The sequence below is a fragment of the Aquarana catesbeiana genome, linkage group LG04, assembly GCF_042186555.1.
Source record: "Aquarana catesbeiana isolate 2022-GZ linkage group LG04, ASM4218655v1, whole genome shotgun sequence".
In the NCBI taxonomy this organism is placed as follows: Eukaryota; Metazoa; Chordata; class Amphibia; order Anura; family Ranidae; genus Aquarana; species Aquarana catesbeiana.
The window spans coordinates 169,640,186-169,664,117 of record NC_133327.1 but is presented as its reverse complement, the minus strand read 5'-3'; the positions used below and the strand labels follow the sequence as shown (position 1 = coordinate 169,664,117).

The following is a 23,932-nucleotide window of genomic DNA, read 5'->3' as shown; positions in this document are numbered from 1 at the left end:
CATTCATACATAAGTTGCCACCCTTATAATAATGAAGTCTGAGCTCACATTTGTCCAGCATGGTACTGTATGCATGTTTATGCTTGAGTTGTGTGTTAACGTGTTTTGCATTAAGGTAGTCCATTTATTTTGAGTGGGCTGTCAATGCATCTGAACACAGCCAAAACAGCACCTGACTCATATATAGGAACACAATGCAATGCACACTAGTGTGTTGCAGTGCACTACAGTAGTGGCATGCTGCCTTAGTTAGTTGAGTTCCATTTAAAACAAATGGCACAAGCTCACCAATGCATGTAACGCACATTACTTCAAAGCAGTGTGAACCTGATTTTAAGCACTGAATAATCAGATTTTTGCATAAGGCCAGTTGCTGCTGGCTGTTTATATGTAAAAGTTGTTCTAAGCTCTCCCAAACTCAATAATCAGATTCAAACCAAGACTGAAAATTACAGTTGTAAAATAAAACTCAATTGGTAACTACAAGGCAGCCTAGAATAGTTTTTGTCTAATGTGCAAAAATTAGAAACGGACACTTGCTAAAATAGAGAGCATGGCATCAATGACATATTTGCTTCCCTGCAGAGCAAGCACCCCTAAGATCTGGTACTATTAGTTAGTGGGCCAACAGTAGGGCAGGAGGGTACGAGGCAGAGCCAGAGATCACAGAATCTGATTGTTTGCTGCATTACAGCTTAGGCCGGGTTTTATAGGTGCCCAGGTGCTCTACAGAAAAGAAATGCTGGCATGCAGACATCTAGAGGTAGCTACTCTTTGGGATGAATGACCATTAAAATTTCTGTGAGCAAAAGCTTTGCTTTTAGAGAAAAGTTAAACAAAGTAAATTATGTCAAAATGTGAATGAATGCATAGTTAAGATTTTTTGTTTTATGAAGAGACTCAGAATGTCTTTGTAAATAAATGTGTTGTTCAGTAAGTTTATTATTGTACAGAATTGTCTACTTAGATATATTAGTGTTAGAAAATATATATGTAAAACATAATGGCAAAGGTACAAAATAATTGGTCACTGATATTATAAATAGTTTATAATGTTTGCTTTTAAGTTTCTTAAGCCGGTCATACCAACAGATTTATTTAATCTAAGGATAATTGATAATTCTGTTAATAAATAAATGTGACGAAAGTATGAGATCTTGCATGTTTTATATAAGATCATAAAATCCGCAGGATTTATGTTTTTGGGCCTGCTTCACATGGCAAGACTAGTTTATGAAAGATAATTATCCATAGCAATCAAATGTGTTATTTTTCTAATTTGCCTTATCAGATAACATGCCTTCTAAGAATAACATATCCACATTTTCAGTACATTTTCTTTTGTAAATCACAGATAAAAACATGGTTTTATGGGCACCTTGTATCATGTACATCTTTTTTTGTAGTTTGCAACTAGTATACAGTATGTGTGTACATTATCCATAAGTACAGCTGATCGGTGAATAGAACATTTTTCTAAAGTTCTTTAGAGATAGTTCTTTAAAGATATAATATACTGTATTATTGCAATTTCTTTAGCTGATGCTGGCAAGGGAATACTAGCTTTGCTAAACAAAAATAAACAGCAATAATTCATCTGACTTTTCCACACAATTTGTAAATGGCACCAGATGGTCCCTTTCACCAGCTTAGCAGACATAAGCAGACAGACAATGAGAATTTTTACTAAAACTAGAACTTGTTAACAATTCTACATGCTGAAATGCATAAACAGAGTTTGGAAAAATTCTTAACAATCCTTCCCAAGAAACTGATATTCAAGTAGGGTTTAAAACTCACAAATGGTCCCACCTCAAACTGGAACCACATTTTTTAAACTAAAGCCAAGGGGATAACTAAGACTATTTAGGTACAATTTCATAACCAAAATCTCTCCTGTATGAAAAAATAGCATTGACAAAAATTTTAGTGGATTGACTGACAGGACATGGTTTTTATTCCTATTTTCTTGCATGTAGATCAGGCATATTTTTAATCAGTACACTTTGACATGCTGGTGGTTTGCACCTTTTCAATACTCAGTCCACTCCCACATGATGGAGGAGAGTGTTCCTCTTTACAAGTCAGCATAGGCAGACAAAAAAGATTACATTAAGTTTCACCATCATATAGTACATCAACCCAAGTACTCTGAGGAATTTGCATTGGTATCTTAAGGACAGTATCATTTAGCAAGATCTCTGTTTTAGCTATTTTAAATTAGCCATATATAACAGTTTAAAAAAAAAAATTGGATATTCATGTCTTAAATAATTATTTTTATTTAGCTTTGCTGGTGATAACACGCTGGTATGACTAGAATCAGATACATAGGACTTACAGGTCTTGCAACTTGGACATTCATTATTTAGAGTAGATTTAACATTACTGTGTTGCCCTACACTTCAATCCCATTTATGCTTTTCAATTTCTGTGAAAGACTGTCATAGCAGATATTCACTACTCTGGGTTCCTGAAATGTCATTTGAATCAATCTATATTGAATAATCTGGTGGTTCTACAAAGATCTGTCACCTTTATCCAAAAGACCATGCCATGATATACATGTAGGATGTTTAACAACTTGGATTTCTTCTGAAGACAGCTAGAAAGGCCAGAGTGTCTCAGAATTTTTATTAGGTTGCATATTTTAGAAGTTTGATATTCTCTAATGAAGCCTGATTGCTTTATATCCCTTGTTTTTCACCATGTTTTTCCAACTTTGACAAAATGCAATATCCCAGGAATAAAACATTCCCTTTTATGGCAGAGCTGGGGGTTGCAGCTTGGGTCATACTGAGCTGATAATAATCCCTTGCATGTGCATCAGATAATGGCAGTGCCATGCATTCCAAAACCTAGGAATAACAAACAAAGGTCCCCCTAATTACTATTATGGCATAGCTGGAGGTTTATATTGGGGCCATAGTGTACTGAGCCTTGAGGAGATGACCGTGACTATATCCCTTGCATGTGTATCAGATAACACTAGTGCCACCTGGGAAAACCACATGGAGGCCTGCAGATCACTTATCATGGCATAGCTGAAGGTTTACAACTCTGGTTTTTTGAAACTTACTGACCTGACAGTAACTACTCCCTTTGTATTTGCGTCAGGTAACACCAGTGCTGATATCTAAGGACCTGTACAGTATAACCTGTGTACACTACGCTGAACCGTTTAGCCAGTAAATGGAGAGCAAGAAAAAAGGAAGTATCACAATTCTTTATACAAATACTATCTACCTGTTTTAATGTTTCCCAAGGCAAGGAGCCGCTCATACGACTTACAAGCCCAAAACACAATATAAACCTTTTCATGACAATAATATGGGGCTTTCAATAATGACTTCCATCTTAAAATGTTTGTTGCCTTGCTATTTTGCAGAACGACCTGCTCCAATACATACATGTCAAATACCTAGAACAAGTATGAAGAACAAGCTACATAAGCAATACAGATAATCTTTATCCACATTTTTTTTCTAAGTAAAAGATTGAAAGCAAAAAAAGTTGATGTGTTTATTTGTTGTATTATTTGAAGTGCTGCTTATTATTTTTTCTTCATAAAAGACTGAAAGTATTAAAGCCAATTTTAAGAAAGGGAGGTCAGCATTAGCCTCCTACGTATTTTTTTGTGAGGAGTTTCCTTTAAACATTTTCATTTTCTCCAACATGATTAATGATATGCAATACAATTTCATCTAGGGCAAATGGGTTGACAGTGATGGCAAACACAAAGTCAGCTGTGTGAAAACTATTAACCACTTGCACCTAAAATATCCCAGAGTGTTATAGCCAGAGCTAGACTTATACAACATCCCTTCATTCATTACAGAACTTAGCGTATGGTAAACCCATTGTTTTGTGTAGGCTGTTGTAGGAAATGGACAACATCCCATAAGTAGTTCATAATCCTGTCACTGAATCCTGGGTCTTTAGAGCAAACCTGTCACCTACATGCAGTCATACAATGAAGGCTGCCACTATGTTGCATCAGCCTTTAGTGATATCGCTAGTTCCTAGTGAATTGATAGGCTGAAAATATGTTGAGCTTACAAAATGGTGGCCTCCAGCATATGTAGATGACAGGTCCACTTTAAATAAGTTGCCTCTGAAATAAATAATATTTGTGTTTACAAAAGGAAGAATAGGAAGAAGAAAGTATTAGTATGTAAGTGTTAACTGATTCCATTCCAAGTGCCCTCTTCGTGCCGCGCTGTGCTGCTTTAAATTTGCCTGGTTGTCCACATCCTCCTCATCACTCTCCTCAGATTCACCGCCACTTGTGCTCTCTTCTTCCTCCTCTTCATCTTCGTCTTCATCTTCTAACTCTTCCTCCTCTTCACTTTCACCCTCGCCTGCAACATTTGTCTCATATTTCTACAAGGAGCAAACACAGAATTAACTCAGACTGCTATATGCATAAACAATCAGCTCTGAGAAAACAATCACATTATCTACATTTCATACAGATATGTAATTTGAATAAAAGAAAATAGTTTATTAGAAAAAAGCTAAAGAATGATAGAATTGCATGAATTATATTGTTGAATTTACTTAACGTATCACCTTTTTATTGTTTAATAATTTAATTGCACTTTTATATAGTGTTGATTAGGGATGAGCCGAACACCCCCCTGTTTGGTTTGCACCAGAACATGCGAACAGGAAAAAAATTTGTTCGAACACGCGAACACCGTTAAAGTCTATGGGACACGAACATGAATAATCAAAAGTGCTAATTTTAAAGGCTTATATGCAAGTTATTGTCATAAAAACACGGGAAACATGTGCCCCTTTACAGGCATACTATAGACACCCCCAGGTATGAAATTTAAAGGGATATTACACTTTTATTGTTTGACTTTAAGCATTATTAAAATCACTGCTCCTGAAAAAACGTCCGTTTTTAAAACTTTTTTTTGCATTGATCCATGTCCCCTGGGGCAGGACCCAGGTCCCCAAACACTTTTTATGACAATAACTTGCATATAAGCCTTTAAAATTAGCACTTTTGTTTTCTCCCATAGACTTTTAAAGGGTGTTCCGCGGCATTCGAATTTGCCACGAACACAACAAATTGTTCGCTGTTCGGCGAACTTGCGAACAGCCGATGTTCGAGTCGAACATGAGTTTGACTCGAACTCGAAGCTCATCCCTAGTGTTGATATATCATATGTTGATTTATGAGTGCATAAAAGACCACTAACGCAAAAAAAGACTGTATTATGGTAACTATATGTGGGTAATACCTGTATAAACAGTAATCATATTCATATAAACATAGAGATTTCTTTCAACCTTTTCTCTTCTACCAGGCTTTAACCAGTTACCGACCGCCACACACCGATGTATGTCGGCAGAAGGGCACGGGCAGACAAATGGGCGTACCTGTATGTCCCTGCCTCCCAGAGGGTGGGGGGCCCGATTGGGCCCCCCCCCCTGCCTGCGGTGGTCGGAATCATTCCAGGAGTGATCCGTGCTCAGGGGGAAGCCACCGATTCATGGCCACCCCCTCGCGATCGCTTCCGTTGAATGAGAAGCTTCCTCTGCTTCTGTAATACAAACAGAAGCAGAGGAAGTGATGTAATCTCGCTTCGTGAAGCCTTTTCATTCTGGCTTCCGAGGAGAAAAGACATCAAGTAAGTCTGCACCAACACTACACTAACAGTAGAACACGTAGGCACACAAATAACCCCCAATCACCCACGATCACCCCCCTGAACCCTTTGTCACAGTGAAACCAATAGCAGTTTTTATTTTTTTACTGATTATTGCATTGGTGTAATTTGTGACTGTTATAAGTGTTAGGGCAGTTAGTGGTAGGCCCCTTTATGTCTAGGGTACCCCCCAACAACCAATAAAGGTTTAACCCCTTGATCACCCCCAGTTAACCCCTTCTTCGCTTGTCGCCAGTGTCACTAAGCAATCTTTTTTCTGATCGCCGTATTAGTGTCACAGGTGATGCTAGTGAGCCAGGTAAGTATTTAGGTTCACTGTCAGCTTTTTATAGCGTCAGGTACCCCCATATACTACCTAATAAAGGTTTCAACTCCCTGATTGCCCCCTAGTTAACCCTTTCACCGGTGATCACCGTGTTATGGGTGACGCTGGTTAGTTTGTTTTTTATACCCGCCGTTTATTACCCAATAAAGGTTTAACCCCCTGATCGCCCGGCAGGTGATATCAGTTAGGTTTTAGTGTCAGATAGGGTTTGCATCACCCCAGGCAGCGTCAGATTAGTGCCAGTACCGCTAACACCCACGCGCGCAGCATACACCTCCCTTAGTGGTATAGTATCTGAACGGATCAATATCTGAGCTGATCAGATCTATACTAGCGTCCCCAGCAGTTTAGGGTTCACAAAAATGCAGTGTCAGCGGGATCAGCCCAGATACCTGCTAGCACCTGCATTTTGCCCCTCCGCCCAGCCCAGCCCAGCCCAGCCCAGTCCAGCCCACCCAAGTGCAGTATCGATCGATCACTGTCACTTACAAAACACTAAACACACATAACTGCAGCGTTTGCAGAGTCAGGTCTGATCCCTGCGATCACTAACAGTTTTTTGGTAGCGTTTGATACAGTTGCTGACAGCCTAGGAGCTTTTTTACCTGTGAGGCTCGCTACTGTACCAGTAAATTTAGAGCCCAAAATGACAAATCGAAGGTACAGTAGTGAAGAGGCCTACACATTTCTGAGCATGACAGATAGTGAAGAGGAAGTCACTGATCTGTCAGATTCAGGCTCAGAATACGATCTTGTAGATGACAGAGGCTCCATGACAGATAGCTCTGATGACGGAGTTGTGGTCCCTGCCAAGGTCAGGCGTACCAGACCCCGATCTTCTTCTGCTGTTGGGGTGCAAGAACCACAGGGCTCTTATATGGAGCAGAGAAGTACTAGTGCTGCTATTCCTTCTGGCAAGCACCAGCGGCCTAGTACACCCTGGTCATAGTCAAACCAGCACTGCAGTAACATGTGGTGACGTGGCGAGTCCCATAAGTGCAGTTCAAGCTGGCGAGGTGGCAAGCACAAGTAGTGTCCCGCTGCCACCAGGAAGACAAAGACAGGCCCGTCGTGCCCATAGTGTCCTTCCTGCAGAATTTGCCAATCCTAATTGGGAGCCCACCACTTCTGCATTCGGCATTCGGGTGGAAACAGTTGATTTTACGTCACTTGATTTTTATTCGCTGTTTTTCACCAAAGATCTCTATAGATCTATTGTGGACCAAAGCAATTTGTATGCTGGTCAATACATCACCGCTAATCCCCATTCCTCCCTTGCCAGAGATTGGAAACCAATTATGTTTTCCGAATTTAAGACCTTTCTGGGCCTATCCCTCGACATGGGCATAACTAAAAACAGTGAGTTGTGGTCATATTGGTCCACTGACCCAATTCACCATATGCCCGTGTTGTCTGCTTCTATGGCCAGGGCATGATATGAGCAGATTTTGTGGTTCATGCATTTCAACAACAATGAACTCTGTCGTCCTCGTGGAGACCCTGGATACGATCGGCTCTACAAAATTCGGCCCCTTGTAAACCACTTCAACCAACGTTTTGCAGACTTGTTTACTCCCCATCAAGTTGTCATTCAAACAGTATCTTCCCAGCAAGCGTGCCAGATACAGGGTCAAGGTGTATAAGCTCTGTGACAGGGCCACAGGCTATACATAGTTTTATGGTTTACGAGGGAAGAGATAGTCATGTAGAGCCAAAAAACTGCCCTGACTACATAGGGAGCGCTGGCAAGATTGTGTGGGACTTGGTGTCACCCTTATTCAGAAAGGGGTACCATTTGTATCTGGACAATTATTACATGAGCGTGCCACTTTTTAGTCCCTTGTTTGATCATCAGATTGGAGCATGTGGCACCGTGTGATCTAATCGCTGGGGCTTTCCCCAGCGGCTTGTAGATTCCAGTCTTAGGCTGGGGGAGAGAGCCTGCTTGAAGTGTAATAACTTCCTCGCTGTGAAGTGGAGGGATAATAAGAAAATTTTCGTTCTTTCCTCCCTTCATGCAGACATGACAGGCCAAATTCCTACGGCGACTGGTGTTGTGGAGAAACCCCTTTGTGTCCACGAATATAATCAAAATATGGGGTGGACCTCAATGACCAGTTACATAGTTACATAGTAGGTGAGGTTGAAAAAAGACACAAGTCCATCAAGTCCAACCTATGTGTGTGATTATGTGTCAGTATTACATTGTATATCCCTGTATGTTGCGGTCATTCAGGTGCTTATCTAATAGTTTCTTGAAGCTATCAATGCTCCCCGCTGAGACCACCGCCTGTGGAAGGGAATTCCACATCCTTGCCGCTCTTACAGTAAAGAACCCTCTACGTAGTTTAAGGTTAAACCTCTTTTCTTCTAATTTTAATGAGTGGCCACGAGTCTTGTTAAACTCTCTTCTGCGAAAAAGTTTTAACCCTATTGTGGGGTCACCAGTCCGGTATTTGTAAATTGAAATCATATCCCCTCTCAAGCGTCTCTTCTCCAGAGAGAATAAGTTCAGTGCTTGCAACCTTTCCTCATAACTAAGATCCTCCAGACCCTTTATTAGCTTTGTTGCCCTTCTTTGTACTCGCTCCATTTCCAGTACATCCTTCTTGAGGACTGGTGCCCAGAACTGGACCGCATACTCTAGGTGCGGCCGGACCAGAGTCTTGTAGAGCGGGAGAATTATCGTTTTATCTCTGGAGTTGATCCCCCTTTTAATGCATGCCAATATTCTGTTTGCTTTGTTAGCAGCAGCTTGGCATTGCATGCCATTGCTGAGCCGATCATCTACTAGGACCCCCAGGTCCTTTTCCATCCTAGATTCCCCCAGAGGTTCTCCCCCCAGTGTATAGATTGCATTCATATTTTTGCCACCCAAATGCATTATTTTACATTTTTCTACATTGAACCTCATTTGCCATGTAGTCGCCCACCCCATTAATTTGTTCAGGTCTTTTTGCAAGGTTTCTACATCCTGCGGAGAAGTTATTGCCCTGCTTAGTTTAGTATTGTCTGCAAATACAGAGATTGAACTGTTTATCCCATCCTCTAGATCGTTTATGAACAAATTAAATAGGATTGGTCCCAGCACAGAACCCTGGGGAACCCCACTACCCACCCCTGACCATTCCGAGTACTCCCCATTTATCACCACCCTCTGAACTCGCCCTTGTAGCCAGTTTTCAATCCATGTACTCACCCTATAGTCCATGCCAATGGACCTTATCTTGTACAGTAAACGTTTATGGGGAACTGTGTCAAATGCTTTTGCAAAATCCAGATACACCACGTCTACGGGCCTTCCTTTATCTAGATGGCAACTCACCTCCTCATAGAAGGTTAATAGATTGGTTTGGCAAGAACGATTCTTCATGAATCCATGCTGATTACTGCTAATGATACCGTTCTTATTACTAAAATCTTGTATATAGTCCCTTATCATCCCCTCCAAGAGTTTACATACTATTGATGTTAGGCTAACTGGTCTGTAATTCCCAGGGATGTATTTTGGGCCCTTTTTAAATATTGGTGCTACATTGGCTTTTCTCCAATCAGCTGGTACCATTCCAGTCAGTAGACTATCTGTAAAAATTATGAACAACGGTCTGGCAATCACTTGACTGAGTTCCCTAAGTACCCTTGGATGCAAGCCATCTGGTCCCGGTGATTTATTAATGTTAAGTTTCTCAAGTCTAATTTTAATTCCGTCCTCTGTTAACCATGGAGGTGCTTCCTGTGTTGTGTCATGAGGATAAACACTGCAGTTTTGGTTACTGAAGCCCCCTGATTCACTCGTGAAGACTGAGGAGAAGAATAAATTCAATACCTTTGCCATCTCCCCATCCTTTGTAACCAGATGTCCTTCCTTATTCTTTATGGGGCCAATATGGTCTGTCCTCCCTTTTGTTGTTGACGCCATACTTAATTGCCGGTAAGGCCAGACGCTGGTACAAGAAAGTGTCTGTATACTTATTTCAATTGGCTTTGCTGAACGCTTATGTGCTCATACAGAGCTTCAGGACGGACTGGATCCTTCCTTAAATTCCAGGAAGAGATCGTCAGAGCCCTTCTGTTTCTAGATGGTGCTCCACTCCACTTTCCCAATCCAAATGCAGTAAGCCGGCTGCATGAGAGGCATTTTCCGTATGTCCTCCCGAGTACCCCTACCCAAACGAGCCCCCCAAAGCAAATGTCATGTCTGTAGAAAGCACGGATATAGGCGTGACATCCGCTATTTTTGTCCCTCCTGTCCTGACAATCCTGGTCTTTGCATTGGTGAATCTTTTGAATGCTACCATATACACTAGTTGAGTATGAGCGTAGGGTACAGCATTGCACAGACTAGGCACACTTTCACAGGGTCTCCCAAGATGCCATTGCATTTTGGGAGACCCGAACCTGGAACCAAACCATTACAGTTACAGTAACAGTTACAAATAAAAGTGTAAAAAAAACTAAAAAATAAAAAAACACAAAAAAAAATAAAACAAAAAAAAACAAAAATAGTTGTCATTTTATTGTTCTCTCTCTCTCTATTCTTTCTCTATTGTTCTGCTCTTTTTTACTGTATTCTATTCTGCAATTTTTTTTTTTATTGTTTTTTATTGTTAACCTTTTTTTGTTTTCAGGTACACCATTCAGCTGCAGCGCGGATTTATTTATCTTGACAGCAACAGCGTTTGCTCCCATGATACATAAAGCCGTGACTCCGTGCTTTCTGCTGTCGGAGGTGATTTCACCACCACAGTTAAAAAAAAGAGCATATATCTTGAAGCATGGGGGCAGCAGGGGTGGAGGAGCGATTTGCTCCTAACTTTTGGGGCGGATGCATATATATATTTTAGGCACAGGTTGCGTTAAAAAATGTTTTATTTTTTACTATGTTTTTTTTGTATTTGCTTTGCAGGTATGGTAAGTCTTATGCCCTGTACACATGATCAGACATTGAACGGACATTCCAACAACAAAATCCATCCAACTTGTCTTGCATACACACGGTCGTTCTGAACATGGTGACATAAAACACGTATGTCAAGACTATAAACGGGGCAAAAGCCAATAGCTTTCATCTCTTAATTTATTCTGAGCATGCGTGGCACTTTGTGCGCAGATTTGTCTACACACGATCGGAAATTTAAAGGATTGGATTTTGTTGTTGGAAAATTTTATATCCTGCTCTCAAACTTTGTGTGTTGGAAATTCCGATGGAAAAAGTCTGATAGAGCCCACACACGATTGGAATTTCCGACAACACAATATGATCGCACTTTCTCCGTCAGAAAATTTGACCGTGTGTACAGGGCATTACTGTTATACTGTAATGTTACTTTGTTGTATTGTTAGCCATCATTTGCTTAGCAGGTACGCCATTCGGCTGCAGCGCAGATTTATTTATCTTGACAGCAACAGCGTTTGCTCCCACGATACATAAAGCCATGACTCCAGCGTTGTAGGAGGTGATTTCACCACTACAGTTAAAAGCAAAATGGTGCATGTATGCCCATCATTAGAAGTGGGTGCATGAAGGGAGGTATTCTAATGGTGGGCATACATCTTTTTTTCATTCAGCCCACAGGCTGCATGAAAAAAAAGATTACAATATATGTCCAACAAGGACCAGCAATGTACTGGTATGTTGCTGGACTTTGAGTGGTTATACCAGAATGATGCCTGTGGGTTTAGGTATCATCAGGTATAATTCTTTTCAGCCAGCGGTCGGCTTTCATGTAAAAGCAATCCTAGTGGCTAATTAGCCTCTAGACTGCTTTTACAAGCAGTGGAAGGGAATGTCCCGCCCCTCCCACCATCTTTCACGGTTTCCTCTGGCTCTCCTGTCCCAACAGGGAACCTGAGAATGCAGCTGGTGGTTCCACCAGCTGACCATAGAGCTGATCAGAGACCAGAATGGCTCCAATCATCTCTATGGCCTAAGAAACCGGAAGCTATAAGCAATTTATGACTTAGATTTCGCCAGATATAAACAGCGCCATTGGGAAATTGGGAAAGCATTTTATCACACGGATCTTGGTGTGGTCAGATGCTTTGAGGGCAGAGGAGAGATCTAGGGTCTAATAGACCCCATTTTTTTCAAAAAAGACTACCTGTCTCTACCTATTGCTATCATAGGGGATATTTACATTCCCTGAGATAACAATAAAAATGTTTAAAAAAAATGAAAGGAACAGTTCAAAAATAAAATAAAAAGCAAAATAAATAATTGAAAAAAAATGCAAGCGTCGGTCTGGCGTCATATGTAAACAGCAATTGCACCATGCATGTGAGGTATCATCGCGAAGGTCAGATCGAGGGCAATAATTTTAGCAGTAGACCTCCTCCGTAAATCTAAAGTGGTAACCTGTAAGAGCTTTTAAAGGCTTTTAAAAACGTATGTAGTTTGTCGCCGCTGCACGCTTGTGCGCAATTTGAAATCATGTCGTGTTTAGTATCCATGTACTCGGCCTAAGATCATCTTTTTTATTCCATTAAACATTTGGTCAATACAGTGTGTTTTAGTGCATTAAAATTTTAAAAAGTGTGTTTTCTCCCAAAAAAAGCATTTGAAAAATTGCTGCGCAAATACTGTGTGAAAAAAAAAATTAAACACCCACCATTTTAATCCGTAGGGCCTTTGCTTTAAAAAATATATAATGTTTGGTGGTTCAAAGTAATTTTCTTGCAAAAAAATATTTTTTCATGTAAACAAAAAGTATCAGAAAGGGCTTTGTCTTCAAGTGGTTAAAAGAGTGGGTGATGTTTGACATAAGCTTCTAAATGTTGTGCATAAAATGCCAGGACAGTTCAACCCCCCCCATGACCCCATTTTGTAAAGTAGACACCTCAAGCTATTTGCTGAAAGGCATGTCAAGTCCATGGTATATTTTATATTTTGACACAAGTTGCGGTAAAAAGACATTTTTTTTTTGCACAAAGTTGCCACTAAATTACCGTATTTATCGGCGTATAACACGCGACGGCGTATAACACGCACCCCAAGTTTAGGAGGGAATTTTAAGGAAAATCTGTCCATCTGCAGCCTTTTCAGTGTCAGTGCAGCCTTGCCCCAGTGCAGTCTTGTCAGTGCAGCTTTGTTAGTGCAGCCTTGTCAGTGCAGCCTTGTCAGTGCAGCTTTGCCCCAGTACAGGTGCAGCCTTGTCAGTGCAGCTTTGCCTCAGTACAGGTGCAGCCTTGTCAGTGCAGCTTTGCCCCAGTACAGGTGCAGCCTTGTCAGTGCTGCTTTGCCCCAGTGCAGGTGCAGCCTTGCCCCAGTGCAACGTTGTTAGTGCAGGTTTGCCCCATGTACAGGTGCAGCCATGTCAATGCAGCTTTGTGCACTCAGTGTAGATTTAAATATGGCGCCGAGACTGCAGGGAGCCGAGATACACATACCCGAGTGTTCTCGGCTTTTTTTGGTGCCGCTGTCACGCCCAGTCCCGCCCCTGGACCTGTGTTATGTCCATCATAGGGCGGGACTGGGCGTGACTGTGAGTGGCGCCGAAAAAAGCCGAGAACACTCGGGTATGTGTATCTCGGCTCTTGTCGATACGGTATATATTGCTCAAACATGCCATGGGCATTTGTGAAATTACACCCAAATACATTCTGTTGCTTCTCCTGAGTATGTGGATACCACATCTGTGAGACTTTTTATGACCCCGAAAACCAAGCACCGCCTTCAGGCTTTCTAAGGGTGTAAATTTTTGATTTCACTCCTCACTGCCTATCAGAGCACAAACCCCCCAAAATTACCCCATTTTGGAAAGTAGACACCCCAAGCTATTTGCTTAGAGGTATGGTGAGTATTTTGCAGATCTCAATTTTTGTCACAAAGTTTTGAAATTTGAAAAAAGAAAAAAAAATACATTTTTTTTTACTTTCTTCATTTTCAAAAACAAATGAGAGCTGCAAAATACTCAACATGCCTCTCAGCAAATAGCTAGGGGTGTCTACTTTCCAAAATGGGGTCATGGGAGGGGTTTGTGCCATCTTGGCATTTTATGGTCTTCAAAACTGTGATAGGTAGTGAGGAGTGAAATCAAAAATGTACACCCTTAGAAATCCTGAAGGCGGTGATTGGTTTTCGGGGCCCCGTATGTGGCTAGGCTCCCAAAAAGTCCCACACTGTACTCAGGAGAAGCATACCCAATGTATTTTGGGGTGTAATTCCATATATGCCCATGGCATGTTTGAGCAATATATCATTTAGTAACAACTTTGTGAAAAAAAAAGTTTGTCATTTTCTCGCAACTTGTGGCAAAATATAAAATATTCCATGGACTCAACATGCCTCTCAGCAAATAGCTTGGGGTGTCTACTTTCCAAAATGGGGTAATTTGGCTGAGTTTTGTGCCATCTTGGCATTTTATGGCCTTCAAAACTGTGATAGGTAGTTAGGAGTGAAATCAAAAATTTACGCCCTTAGAAATCCTGAAGGCGGTGATTGGTTCGGGGCCCCGTACGTGGCTAGGCTCCCAAAAAGTCCCACACATGTGGTTTACCCGTTCTCAGGAGAAGCAGCAGAATGTATTTTGGGGTGCAATTCCACATACAACCATGGAATGTGTGAGCAATATATCATTTAGTGACAATTTTTTGTAGGGTGTCATAAACTAAAAGCTGCGTAAATTTCAGAAAATGTACCCTAGTTTTTAGACGCTATAACTTTTGCGCAAACCAATAAATATATGCTTATTGACATTTTTTTACCAAAGACATGTGGCTGAATACATTTTGGCCTGAATGTATGACTAAAATTGAGTTTATTGAATTTTTCTTATAACAAAAAGTAGAAAATATAATTTTTCTTCAAAATTGTTGGTCTGTTTCCATTTATATCACAAAAATAAAAATCCCAATCAAATACCATCAAAAGAAATTTCTATTTGTGTGAACAAAAGGATGCAAATTTTGTTTGGGTACAACATTTCATGACCGCTCAATTACCAGTTAAAGCAGTGCAGTGCCAAATTGTAAAAAGTCCTCCGGTCATTGAGCTGCCAAATGGTCTGGGGCTGAAGTGGTTAAACTTAATTTAACCAAAACCGAAGCACTACCTATAAACATACCATAGCACAAACTATCTGCTCTGCAATCCACATTCTCTTTGACTGGTACCATACACCAGAATGTCTCCACATAACTAATCCAGCAATACCCTCTACCTGCTGGAGATGTAATAACTCCATAGCTAACCTATATCATATATACTGGGAATGCCCTAAAATATGCCCCTTTTGGGAAAATACCAAATCTGCCCTTGAATTACTACTCATTCAATCATTTTCTTTAGACCCAGCTCACTTTTTACTGGACTTACCAATACCGACCATGAAAAACCTCTACAATCTACACCATATTCTACACTCTACACCATGTCCTAACCACAGCCAGCTGTCTGATAGATTGAAATGGTGTCAATTTTCGTGGGCATGAGCATTAGATTTATATAAACGTATAAATGAGGTTCATAATGTGGACATTTTTGACTGCCAGGTAAATAACAATCTAAAAGTATTTAATAGAAAATGATGTCCATAGACTCTTGTGACTATCCTCCCCATCCTTCCCCTCTTTTTACCTATACCTTTACACTAATTCCTACTCCCTTCTTCCTTACTTCCTTCCTTCTACCTATACCCATATCCTTAGATGGTATTTTTACTCCTGTTATATCAGTGGAATAATCTTCTATCTTTATATTGTTTATAAAATACTTTGAGACATATTATGAGGCATAATGAAAACCATATAATGTTTTTCGTAAACTGTAGTTACTATTTGTTGTAACAAAGATTGTCATTAATTCTTCAAGCTAATATGCCTTTTTTTTTAAATATCACAACCTCATATGTGTATTTTGTTATGTATCAATGCAATGTTTTTATACATAATGCACAGTATAAAACTTTATTAAACAAAGAATTTTTAAAAAATGTTGTGATTTTCTTTTCATTTCATGCTTCTGTTTGTACTTTTCTCCACATTTACATGCAGACAAAGCTGTTCAGTAAAATGATAGTTACACGGGCTGGATGACTTTTATTTATAGTTTTTTTCCCAAAAGAAAACTAAAAGAAAACTAACTGCCTAAAAGGTGTTTGTTGGATTTATGTTTTAATTTGTTTGTCACTTACTAAAAATAAGTGTTTTTATCTATCTATCTATCTATCTATCTATCTATCTATCTATCTATCTATCTATCTATCTATCTATCTATCTATCTATCTATCTATCTATCTATCTATCTATCTATCTATCTATCTATCTATCTATCTATCTATCTATCTATCTATCTATCTTATCTATATGGGGTGGCAATGTTGCTGCAAATTCATTGCTAAATAGCCAGCATAGTCACTCTCTTAAAGCGGAAATTAAGACAGTTAACAAAAGAAATGCCAGTAGGTAGGCGATTATCAAGCAATGTCTCTTCTGCAATAAACCTACCTGCTAGCTCACAGTCTTCAGTGCCATTTAATCTAAACAGAACATGTGCAGCTCAGCTTAAATTATGGTTCCTATGTGTCTGGATATCTGGCGTCATTCTGTGTCAGCCAATGGAAATTCCCGAAGACCAACACCTAGACAGAATATGCCGATGCTGGTGAGGGACCCGGACTTTTAGGGAGGAAGTACATTTTGTTCCACTTTAAAGGAAGTGATAAATCAATAGTTCTACTAACAAGATTAACAGATAATGTAAATGTATTTTACGGGGGGGCTATTGTGTTAATGCTATTGACAGGCTGCAGCATATATGTGATTTTGCCCATGGTTCTACTTTACCAGGTACATTTTCAAGAGAAAGAGAAAACACTGTAAAAATAATAAAAATAATAATAATAATAATAATAATAATAATAATAACTGAAACAAATATCCTCCACAAGTATACCTCCATTGGATTAACTGTGATAGTTAAAGCAGAGTCATCCCAGTCCATTTCAGTGTCTTTCGTTGTCTCTTTTTCTGGAAAGTCCTGTTGGTGAACTGCTCGCAATCTGAAGATTCCCAGTACAACAATAATCACCAAAATACTGATACAAGCCACAAGGACAATTGTTGTAGCACCTGGGGAGACTAAACAATAATTTGACATATTATCATTTCTTACACATTTAAATTGTAAACACTAAGAAAGCAATGCAATAATATAATTCCTCAATAATTTGAAGCTAATTTTTTTTTTTTTTTTACTAAAAGCTGAGGTCTAGGTTTTGCCATTGCCATCATATTAAATCATCCACTTATCAACTTTATGACCCAAAGTATAAAAGCTCTAGTATTAATACCAAAAGGACTGGAGATTCAGATTAAAACTTAGTTTAAGTTCTACCACTTTTTTAAAAGACCTACTGTCACAGTGTCACCATGCGCTTCAATGACAGAAGAGAGAAGACTTGCCTAGAGGAGCCTTGCAGTAGAATATGTGCTACAGAGTCGAGGCAGATCAATAATGCAGCATAAATTCAATGAGCAGTTATAAAACTTAAAGTGAACCTTGAAAATTGCAAATTTTTAAATCTAAGCATCAAGTGTAGACACCTCAAGATCATTTCTTTTTACTATAAGATAGAATGGCCTCTTTAATGTCCCACTCAGATTTAATTTACTTTGTTGCTTGGACATGACTTTTTGGCTACGCATCATCCCTCTGTCTAATAAGAGTGCTTTTACTAGCCATTGACACAGTCTTATTGGACAGTAAAATGGCAGCCAAAATTTAAGGAAAATCCAGGTTCATGTGACAAAATGACAATGAATTAGAAGTCCAGTCAAAAGCTAACTAAGCTTAAATCCACTCACACTCATATTTTAAGCCCTATGCTAACTACCCATGCAAAAAAAAAGATGTGTATACTTACCTAATATAAGGGCACTCCAGTCCAGTCATGTAATTTCCCCAGTTACTGGCTTCAGAGGAGAGGAGAGGAGAGAGCAGCAACAATGTCTACAGAGACTGGGTGGGGACATCACCTGTAGACTTACTATGGGGCATATATTATTCGCTGTCCCATCCAACGTATCCATCTATTGTCTACTGCCCTCCTCTCCCCTGAAACTTTATATAATATAATTGGATACTCTATTTATAGGTAAAGTTGATCCGGGGAATATCTGATTGCATCTTGGGGGATCAGGAAATGGAGCAAATTGGATCAAGCTTTATTTGTTTTTTTTTTCTCTGGATCAACTGCGGGTATAGGATTGTATATATAGTATTAAATACAGTATCTCACAAAAGTGAGTACACCCCTCACATTTGTGTAAATATTTTATTCTATCTTTTCATATGACAACACTGAAGAAATGACAGTTTGCTACAATGTAAAGTAGTGAGTGCACAGCTTGTTTAACAGTGCAAATTTGCTGTCCCCTCAAAATAACTCAACACACTGCCATTAATGTCTAAGCCACTGGCAACAAAAGTGAGTACACCTCTAAGTGAAAATGTCCAAATTGGGCCCAATTAGCCATTTTCCCTCCCCGTTGTCATGTGACTCATTAGTGTTACAAGGTCTCAGGTGTGAATAGGGAGCAGGTGTGTTAAATTTGGTGTTATTGCTCTCACCCATACTGGTCACTGGAAGTTCAACATGGCACCTCATGGCAAAAGACTCTCTGAGGATCTGAAAAAAAGAATTGTGGCTCTACATAAAGATGGCCTAGGCTATAATAAGTTTGCCAAGACCCTGAAACTGAGCTGCAGCATGGTGGCCAAGACCATACAGTGGTTTAACAGGATAGGTTCCACTCAGAACAGGCCTCGCCATGATCGACCAAAGAGGTTGAGAGCAAGTGCTCAGTGTCATATCCAGAGGTTGTCTTTGGGAAAAAAACGTATGAGTACTGCCAGCATTGCTGCAGAGGTTGAAGGGGTGGGGGGTCAGCCTTTCAGTACACAGACTATACACTGCACACTGCATCAAATTGGTCTGCATGGCTGTCATCCCAGAAGGAAGTTTCTTCTAAAGATGATGCACAAGAAAGCCTGCAAACAGTTTGCTGAAGACAAGCAGACTAAGGACATGGATTATTGGAACCATGTCTTGTGGTCTGATGAGACCAAGATAAACTTATTTGGTTCAGATGGTGTCAAGTGTGTCTGGTGTCAACCAGGTGATGAGTACAAAGACAAGTGTGTCCTGCCTACAGTCAAGCATGGTGGTGGGAGTGTAATGTTCTGGGGCTGCATGAGTGCTGCCGGCACTGGGGAGCTACAGTTCACTGAGGGAACCATGAATGCCAACATGTACTGTGACATACTGAAGCAGAGCATGATCCCCTCCCTTTGGAGACTGGACTGCAGGGCAGTATACCAACATGATAATGACCTCAAACACACCTCCAAGATGACCACTGCCTTGCTAAATTAGCTGAGGGTAAATGTGTAGGACTGGCCAAGCATTTCTTCAGACCTAAACCTTATTGGGCATTCTAAAATGGAAGGAGGAGCGCAAAGTCTCTAACATCCACCAGCTCCCTGATGTTGTCATGGAGGAATGGAAGAGGACTCCAGTGGCAACCTGTGAAGTTCTGTTGAACTCCATGCCCAAGAGGGTTAATGCAGTGCTGGAAAATAATGGTGGCCACACAAAATATTGTGCAAGCAGACAGATCCCCATTCTGACAGGGGAGTAGAGAGAGATCTGCTGTTCCTAGTGATCAGGAACAGCTATCTCTCTCTACTCCCTGTCAGTACACTGCCCCCGCAATTAGAAACACCTACCTAGGAAAAACTTAACCCTTTGATCACCCCTAATGTTAACCCCCTCCCTGCCAGTGACATTTATACAGTAATCAGTGGATATTTTTAGCTCTGATCTCTGTAGAAATGTCAATGGTCCCAAAAAAAGTGTCAAAAGTGTCTGATCTGTCCGCCGCAATGTGGCAGTCCTGCTAAAATCACAGATCACCGCCATTACTAGTAAAAAATAAATAATAAAAATAAAAATGCCATAAATCTCTCCTCTATTTTGTAGACGCTATAACTTTTGCGCAAACCAATCAATATACGCTTATTGTGATTTTTTTTATTTTTTTTACCAAAAATATAAAGAAGAATACATATTGATAAAATGATAAAAAGATAAAAATCGAAACAGTAATTCTAGCACTTACAGTGCTAATAGAATAATAGAAATATTCAGTGCAAACCGTGGCAATCAGAAGCCACTTAAAGTCAGTCAGTGTGCGGTAAAAAAAGAAAAGTCCATATAAAATTTTTATAGTATAAGTGGTGCTCCGTATCCCCTTAGCAGAAAGAAGCAAACTTGCTCATCTGAATACCATCACCAGCACCTTATGCATGGATAATCCCTGTTGATAATAAACTGACCACAAATAAGTGATATATGGGCCTTGTATCACCATACACTCTTCCTTATGCCCTGTACACATGGGCGGACTTTTTCGGCAACAAAAGTCCGACAGTCTTTCCGACGGACTTTCAACGGACTTTTGAAGGACTTCTCACGAACTTTCGAATGAACGGACTTGCCTACACACGATCACACCAAAGTCCAATGGATTCGCACATGATGACCTTCGACCGGACTAAAATAAGGAAGTTCATAGCCAGTAGCCAATAGCTGCCCTAGCATCGGTTTTCGTCCATCGGACTAGCATACAGACGAGCGGATTTCTCGATAGGAACTGGGTTTGGCGGAGTTCCGACATAAAGATTTGAAACATGTTTCAAATCTAAAGTCCATTAGATTTTCAGCAGAAACAGTCCGCTGAAGGTCCAATGAAGTCCACACATGGTCGGATTGTCCGCCGGATTCGGTGTATAGGGCATAAGATTCCTTCAAGAACGATGCAATTGCAAATGGCACTAGAGCCTGTAATCATCTGAGCCTTAAAACTACTCCAGTCCCTGGATTAGAAAAGTTTTTTCAAAGGGCAATTCATGCCCTATGGAAAAATTAAAATTGAAAATTCCATTGACTTCTGATTAAAATATAAAGGAGAATTCTTAAATTACAAAATGGCTTGTGTAGCATTTTTTATCAACATTTTTTTTAAAGAAAGTGGAGTTAATCTTTGAAGAAAACAATGATATTATAGACAGGTCTTTGACTTCAGAAGTGATCTACACACAGTTCAAGCACACATCTTGATGTTCGTTTGTATGATCAGTATGAGTGTTGGCAGATTTGAACAAACATTACAAGGTCTGGGTGCTCTCCAGTTTTTTTCAAAGTTCTTTCTAAAAAAGTGATGTTAATCACTGAGTATTTCTCTACTTCTAGACACCCACCAAACAGTTTACGTACTGTTAAAATAAATTAAAGCTAAACTATAAAATGCTCTGGATTATCAGGGGTTAAAGCGGGGTTCCACCCAAATTTTGAACAATATCTGTATGTATTCTCTTCCTTGCCTAGATGCTGACATGCCGTTTAAAAAAATTTAAATTGCCGTAATTACCTTTTATTTTTCTATTCTTCTTTGCACTTCCTGGTTCTCCTCCCGTGGGAGTAGGGGTGTTTCTAGCCTCTCCCAGACTCCTGGGAGCTAGTCTCAGGCTTCCCAGGATGCCACTGAGCATGTGCGGGAACGAGCAGTGAATGCTGGGAGCACAGCATTCACCACATCCAGGAAATAAATGCTTGTGGGCTTCAAATGCCCACAATGAAGATGGAAACTGCCTGCAGTGAATAATATAAGTTATTCTTTCCGACGAAATCTGACACAGGCGGACATATTACACACAATATGTGAGTATGTAATGCTGAGAAGAAAAGTTTGTGAATGAACTAAAAAAAAAAAACACTAGATAGGTGGACCCCCACTTTAAGTCAATGTGGTGCATGCCACCTTGTGAACATATCCCTTTAATTTACACTTTTTATTTTTACTAAGCGCTGGAAAAGTACCGTTATCACTATACTTCTGATGATCTTGAAGCCGCAGAGTTGTGCCCAATCAGAATATTAAGTGAACCAATGCACAAAATACAAAGCCTTCTGTGAATGAGATAAAAAGTGAAGGGGTGGGCAGAGGTGCTGCTGTATGAGACAGCAACATCTCTCCTATCAAAGCACAAGGAGTACAGTGATAGCTGCATTCCCAATGCTCAGAAAAACAGTGAGTTGGGCCTCATCCCAACAACTCTTGCCTGGTGGTTGTGGGGGTCTGCGGGCAGGGGGCTTATTGGAATCTGGAAGCCCCCTTTAACAAGGGGATTCCCAGATCCCACCCCCTGTGTGAATTGGTAATGGGGTACAAATGTACCCCTACCATTTCACAAAAAAAGTGTCAAAAATGTTTAAAAAAATACAATAGACGGTTTTTGACAATTCCAATTGATGTCTTCTTCTTTCCCCGCTTCTTCTTCCATCTTCTGGTCTTCCTTTGGTGTTCTTCTTCTTCCTCCATCTTGTTCTTCCCCGCTTCTTCCTCTATCTTCAGAAGAAGAAGATGGAAGAAGAAGCGGGAAAAGAAGAAGACATTAATAGAGGAATTGTCAAAAACCATCTATTTTCTTTTTTTAACATTTTTGATACTTTTTTTGTGAAATGGTAGGGGTACGTTTGTACCCCCTTACCATTTCACACAGGGGGAGCGGGATCTGGGGGTCCCCTTGTTAAAGGGGGCTTCCAGATTCCGATAAGACCCCCGCCCACAGACTCCCACAACCACCGGGCAAGGGTTGTGGGGATGAGGCCCTTCTCCCCATCAACATGGGGACAAGTTGCTTTGGGGGGCTACTCCAAAGCACCCTCCCAATGTTGAGGGCATGTGGCCTGGTACGGTTCAGGAGGGGGGGCACTCTCTCGTCCCCCCTCTTTTTCTGTGGGCTGCCAGGTTTCGTGCTTGGATAAGGGTCTGGTATGGATTTTTGGGGGGACCCCATGCCATTTTTTTTATTTTGGCGCGGGGTTCCCCTTAAAATCCATACCAAACCTGAAGGGCCTGGTATGGAATTTGGGGGGACCCCCATGCATTTTTTTACATTTTGGTTAGGGGTTCCCCTGTGGGGGAATAACATGTCATTTTTATCAATCAACTTTCATGTGCACTGCTGGACCGACAATTCATTAATAGCCGCGAGTAGTTTTAAATGACTTTTTTTCCTTTAGAAATGTCATTTTGCTGTCAGACTGTTCTAAACACGGCAAACATGCGCCACTTTACAGGCATACTATAGACACCCCCCAGGTACGAAATTTAAAGGAATATTACACTTTTATTGTTTTACTTTAAGCAGTATTAAAATCACTGCTCCCGAAAAAAGTCAGTTTTTAAAACTTTTTTTGCATTGATACATGTCCCCTGGGGCAGGACCCAGGTCCCCAAACATTTTTTAAGACAATACCAAGCATATAAGCCTTTAAAATTAGCACTTTTGATTTTTCATGTTCGTGTCCCATAGACTTTAATGCTGTTTGCGTGTTCGAATTTTTTGCCTGTTCGCATGTTCTGGTGCGAACCGAACAGGGGGGTGTTCGGCTCATCCCTATTCACAATAGGGCTATAGTATTAGTATAATTCCCCTGTTTCCTTAACATAAAGAAAACATTACCTACACTTTAAAGAACAAGTAAAAAGTCAGATAGAACACAATTTAAGTGCAATGCAAGATTATTTGCATGTTCTCTTTCAATCGTTTTATTGAATTTTTATACCGTACAGTGAAAAGGATAAAAAAAAAGGGAATAACAAATAAGAAATGAAACATCACATACAAATACATGGCATACATAAACTGAGGCCTCAGGAGAAAAAAAAAATAATAATAATTTTTGGGAAACCTTTGTACATTATTGAGTTTCCTCAACTAGGCAGAGACTAGGGATGAGCTTTGAGTTTGAGTCGAACTCATGGCGGAGCGGCCCGGAGAAGAAGATGAAGAAGAGAAGAGGATGAAGAAGATGAAGAAGATGAAGAAGAGAAGAAGATGAAGAAGAGAAGAAGATGA

General features: G+C 40.2%; 1 protein-coding gene across 1 annotated transcript in view; it reads right to left on the bottom strand.

Annotated features, from left to right (window-relative positions):
- Nucleotides 1-924: 924 nt before the first annotated feature.
- Nucleotides 925-23,932, bottom strand: part of CLSTN2 (calsyntenin 2) — a 1,488,165-nt gene continuing 1,465,157 nt past the window's right edge. The window contains exons 16-17 of the mRNA XM_073625925.1: nucleotides 16,901-17,085; nucleotides 925-4,383 (exon numbers count right to left, since the gene is read on the bottom strand). Coding sequence (XP_073482026.1) covers nucleotides 4,168-4,383; nucleotides 16,901-17,085 — 401 coding nt within the window. The 3' untranslated portion in view covers nucleotides 925-4,167. The remainder of the gene's footprint in view (nucleotides 4,384-16,900; nucleotides 17,086-23,932) is intronic.